The following is a 5,739-nucleotide window of genomic DNA, read 5'->3' as shown; positions in this document are numbered from 1 at the left end:
AAAATTGAAGGGATAAGATTCAAGAAGGGGCTTAAGAGTAAGATAAGAGGGAGGAAGATGAGAACCGGAGGTAATCGTCGAAATGTGTGAACCCAGTTCGCATATAACTAATATTGGAGACAAGTAGGCATACGGTTGAAAATATAGGCTTTGAGGCCTACAATGCACTTTCTAAATATGTGAGTGTAGACCTAGTGTGTTTAGTATATGAATTTAAGGTCACGGTGTTATTTCTCAATATGTGAGTGTAGGCCATGAGTAGCATATATATACATTTTAGGCTACGGTATTTGAATTACTCATAATCAAATATTCTAAGACTGAAGAATATATTTTAAGCAAAACTAATATTTTTGCTAAAAATCAGTAACGCGATAGAAAGGCTGCAAATAAAATTAATATATTAACATAATTATAAAATTGAAACGCAAAGATTTATTGGAAATGATCACAATAAATCAATATTGAAGCTCCGTGAGTCTTCACACCATTTTGTTCCACTGGGAGCGTAGCTGACGGTTCAGTCAATAGATGGCGCTGTTATTGTGGTCGTGGCAGCTTTTGTGGGGAACTTTCTACCTTTCCTCTAAAGTGTTTGGTGTTGAGTCAACGAGGTGCCCAGCCCGCCTTCAACCTTCAGTCAGTTCTCTGTTGTCTGTGTGGTACCTTCTGTCCTGCTTTAAGTTTTGTGAAAGGTTAGTTTTGAGTTTATTGTAAATTTTAACCGTTATTTAAGGATATCGTTGTATTTATTGTAAAAAAAAAAAATCAGGGAATTGATAGTGTAACATGCATTGATTCTATTCTATATTAGTAATATTTTAATGATGTAGTTGCAATGAATAATTTATAGTTAAAATTATATAATTGGATCTACAGTTTTTGTAGTACAAATTCACTGATTAAAATGGTATTGAAATTTTTCAAATTAAATTGTCTTGAACAATGAGAGCCTGACCACTAGAGTGGTCAGGCGTAATCCTAGCAAGCTAATTTAACCGTAGTAACATGGTTTTTCAAAATCCTAAAACGATCACTATGTGAACTCTCGCCAAAATATAGTAATATAGATTTAAAGTGGATGTAGCGTAGTTTGTTAATTCAAAAGTATAATATAACTTGAATGATAAAGCCCTACTAGATTGCAGAATAAATCTATAAATGAATGTTGGGTTGTTCAAAATCGCTGATCTCCGAAAGTTCCAGATTGCTTCGAAGTTTTCACACCATGTTCCATTCGCATCTGGCCAGGTTTAATACACATTATATAGAAGTCACGTCTGTGACGAAAAAAAAAATGCTTTTTCTTAAAAGCCATGTTTCTCATATCCTTCATTAGAGGGAAATCCTCTAAACCTCTTTACCGATTGCTTTGAAACTTTCAAACGTTGCAATAGCGTCTTTATATATACCTACTATATAAATGCCACCCCTGTGATAGGTAAAAACATGTTTTTGAAAAACTGGGCTGTCTGTTGCACATAATGGCAACATTCACGCTCTACTAAATGTAAAGTATTCAACTTCAATGTTTCCATGTCATTGTTAAATTTTTATTTTCATAAATTTAAATTAAATTTTATTTTGTGTTGGAACAGAGCTGTTTACCTTACCGTTAATTTCGTAAGTATAAATGTCAGGCCTGTGATGGGATAAACTATGCTCTTCTTAACGGTACCATCTGTTGCATGAAAGAGTAACACGTTTACTTTTGTAAATGTTGCAATTCTATTTGTCACAGGTGAGTGGGGGGGGGGGAATAGTGGGTAGGACTGGGGGACGGAAGCTTGCTGTAGCTCGGCAAAGCAGATGCATTGCTGAGCCTCGGCAACGCTTGGCCGGGTAATGGTAGCATTCATACTATAAAAAAAATTGTTCTTTATCCATTTTCTACCTATACTTAAAATTTTAATTGTCGTTCTAATTAAATGATTCTAAATATTTACTATATTTAAGTGGGCTTAATGCAACCTCTGAGAACCTAGCAAGTCACTTTAAAATGGTTTCTACAGCTTTTAATTGGCAGTTTCTATTGACTAAAAGTTGCATTTTCACCTGAATAATATCGATCGGTCATTGAACGTAAATGGTTAAAGGCCAGAGTATATAATATTGGACTTGAATATTTTGTAAATACAATTTGAGTAACTAAACTGTACTAAGAGAATTTTTTGCCCTCCCATATTTTTCATAAAATTACTTAATGACATTTAAGTTATTTAACACAGCTCTTGCGTTTAAATGCCAAATATTTACTAGATAAGAATATAAATTTCTCGTGAAAACGCTCAGCCTATTTAATGGAATACTCTAAACACTAGTGTTTATAACGAACATGATCTGTTAACCGAACCAAACTAGAAATTGGAGACGGTTTGTTCGTCCTGGAGCATTTAGTAGATTGTGATAATCAAACAGTCCTTCGGCTAAATATTTTTGCCAGCCTTTCTTCGCTTCTCTAATCCCTCGGCTATAACTTTTCACTATTTTTCTTATTTCTCTACTAACCCTGGCCCACATTGACAGACCTCAGAGTTCCTTTGATGGCGTTGTAAATTCTAACGAATAATCTTTCAGACTGTTTTTTAGGGAACTCTAATCTCCATTCTTGACTATTGCTTTTCTTTAAATTGCCACCTTCCTCATAGCTTTTAGTTGGCCCTTGCCTCCCTGAAATCTAACGAATATATTTTTATCCTTGCAACAAAGGCGATTCGGTATGTCCTTGACCGTGTGGATTACCTCGTGAAAAGCAAGTGTCGTGCTGACTCACACCTATACCTTTTTGGATCGCCTTTAAACTTTCCTAAACTGCAAACTGATAGTTCTCTAGTCTTCGTCCACCTCTCTTCGATCTTGTAAAAAGTTTCATCTGACCTTCTCTTCAGTATTTCTATGGTCTACCTAAGCCTCGTGCTCCTTTGTCCTATCATTTATTTTTAAAAGGGGGGGGGGGGGCGTCGGCTATCCTCTGGCCTCCTGGTTAGCTGTAACTGATGCCTCATCTTGTCACTTTCTCTTGCCCACCTTCGTCACTCGGAACTTCAGAGAGACTGCACCTGCAACCCTTCTATAAAATACAAAGTCCTGATGTAGCTAGTTGACTTTGATGTAATCTTTCCTTGGAAGGCGACTGAGGAACTTCCTCACCCGCTTCCTACTAAAGTGTTCTTAACAGATGCCTTGTTGACTAACGCCTTCTCTTTAAACTGTAAATGCTAATCTCAAACTTCAATGTCGCTGTGTGTTTCCCCTTTCATCCTGTTCTTGCCAATCTCAACATAGAATATTTCGAAACTATTCTTCCCTTTATTGATACTCGTCCCTCTCTGGCTTCGCGATGTTGATATCGTTCCTTTACGGCCTCATGACCTTAACCTTTTAACAGCCTTTTCTATTAACAATCTGGCTCATTTAGTTTCAAAATTGAGTAGGAATCTAATTCCCTCTTTTTTTTTTCTTTATGTTCACAACTGTCCGGATTCCTGCCACTATACGTGGGTTTGCAAAGACCGCATGCAAGTTCATTCTTTTCCTACAATCCTTCTGTTAATCCCATCTTCCTCCGTGCTCTACGCATCAGCAACTTTATTTTTTCTCATACCCATTAGTCTATTGCACCCAATTTTACACCTTGCCTTGTTCTAGTCTTCCTCTAGAATTTAGGTGTCCTCCCCTCTTGCCTTAATCAATGACCATGCCTCCCTTGTCTCGTCCCAAGACCTGATAATGTTCCAAGACTGACAAACAACGTAGTCGCCTAAATTTCTAGTAGTTCGGTTAACACTAAAGCCACGATATTGTATCCATCATCTGAACATGATCTGATTTCTAGGCACGTACAAATCCTTCCCTTTAACACTGCTCTGCATATGCTCGTACCCCCCCACCCCCTTCAAATTCCTGACGACCTTCCCAACAACCGTTAATATATTGACTATTTTCAAAAACCTTAATTTACATAATTTCACATGCTAATGGTTTGAAAACTTTTCTTGCATTCGTTGTCCAAACATGACCTCTAGTGCTAGTTACCTCTAGTGCTCATATTTGAGAATCTGACAAGATTCAATCATCGTTGCTAATATTGCGTCTGGCATCTAATTACAATCTTTCTTCGGTACAGATGATGGCACTTGCTCTACTCTTCCTTGGTTATATCGTCCAGGTAATTGACATTTTGCTCTGTACCTATGGACATATTAAGCAAAATATCTCAAAAGGGACTAAAATATTACTTCCCAATAGATCCAGGGTCAGGCGTACCAACCTTACGGCACCCATGCGCCCCTGCCAGTCGTCACCCCCACAACCTCCACCGTCACCACTGAGGTTGGTAACACTGGCTTTACCTTTCTTAACCAACAAGTTATTAATACTTTAACATTTGTTAATGGTGTATAATATTCCAGACTACCCTGACCCATACTCTGCGGGAGACTACAACCTCTGACGTCTGGGTTACTGAGCAGACGGCAATAACCCTGACAGTCACCCAAACAACCACCCAATGGGAGTTTGTTCCCCAGCAGCCACAGACGGTGACCTCTGTGATAAGGGTCACCTCCACACCGGTGGTGTTGGTGACGGCTACGGTGGGTGTCTACCCAGTGAGCACAATGGTCTCCGTCTACAGTCAGTTCGTCACCACAACAGATACTGTTAAATACTGGCAGACCATCACCCACGTGGCTGTAATTCACGAGGTAACTATGTAGTCTTTAACTTGTGCAAGTGTGCAGTGACTTTATTACACAAACGTCAATAATATATGTACTTGCAGATCCAGACGGTCCCTGTGGTATCTACCCAAGAACTAGTGCAGGATATAGTAACTACCGTCACCCAAATTGTAACTACTACGGTTACTTCCACCACCGCCAGATACTATGCTTAATTTATTGTATTTGCTGAAATAGTTATGTAAACCATCACGATTTTTTAATTTCTCATTACAGAGGTTTATGCACCAAAACTATAACTTAAATTACATTATACTGAGGAATTTCCGTTACTACAGAACACTTAACGTTATTCGGTCTATACACGTGCGGTCACCTTAAACGGTGAACAAACTTGCATTTATAAATAAAATGTATAAATAAAATGTAAATTTTTATACATAGATATAAGGGCTGTGACTACTCCAAAAGATGCTTTCTCGTGGCTGAAGATGCAATGACCAAACACCATATCGTAGAATTGGGAAACGACGAAATTCTGGTCTAACCTGTACCATTATCAGGTCGTACTTTAAATTATTCGTAGAACACAATGATCTAGAATGGTGCTCCTCAACCTGGGTCGACAATCCCCCTTACAGTGGCAGAGATTTACTCGATGGTGGACAACTGGGTGGGAGAGTTCATGTCTGAATAAGAATCTCTATCTTGCAACACCTACCTAATTGCATATTTACCTATTGTAATATCAATTAAAAGTACTTGAATATAACTAGCAATCCTGAGCCTGCAAAACCTGTTGCAGTTAATGCAGCAGTTGATACAACAATAGATGTTTTAAATAGAGGGAGCTTCATCACAGGACTTCAGAGGAAAGAGGCTTCCAAAAAAATTCACCTTCATGACATAGACAAACGATGGAGTGATAATTGTATCTAGATTCGTCCTGCTAGTACATGAAGCCTCAAACCTTTCCACCAGTAAAGTGCATATTTTGTAATGCCACGTAGTGATAAATGGTGTTCCTTCAAAGATTTAAAGTCATTTGTAGAGTACC

At 38.1% G+C, this 5,739-nt stretch overlaps 1 protein-coding gene across 1 annotated transcript; it reads left to right on the top strand.

The window, feature by feature from the left end:
* The first annotated feature begins 605 nt into the window (after positions 1–605).
* On the top strand, positions 606–5,107 carry LOC138352618 (uncharacterized). The gene is made up of 5 exons (XM_069305116.1): positions 606–695; positions 4,127–4,168; positions 4,249–4,332; positions 4,413–4,706; positions 4,784–5,107. The coding sequence occupies exons 2-5, from the start codon at positions 4,127–4,129 to the stop codon at positions 4,895–4,897; spliced, it is 534 nt and encodes a 177-aa protein (XP_069161217.1). The 5' UTR covers positions 606–695; the 3' UTR covers positions 4,898–5,107.
* The last annotated feature ends 632 nt before the right edge of the window (positions 5,108–5,739 follow it).

This window comes from Procambarus clarkii, chromosome 54, assembly GCF_040958095.1.
Source record: "Procambarus clarkii isolate CNS0578487 chromosome 54, FALCON_Pclarkii_2.0, whole genome shotgun sequence".
Taxonomy (NCBI): domain Eukaryota; kingdom Metazoa; phylum Arthropoda; class Malacostraca; order Decapoda; family Cambaridae; genus Procambarus; species Procambarus clarkii.
Note: the sequence above shows the minus strand (reverse complement) of the source record. Positions and strands in the feature narration are given on the sequence as shown.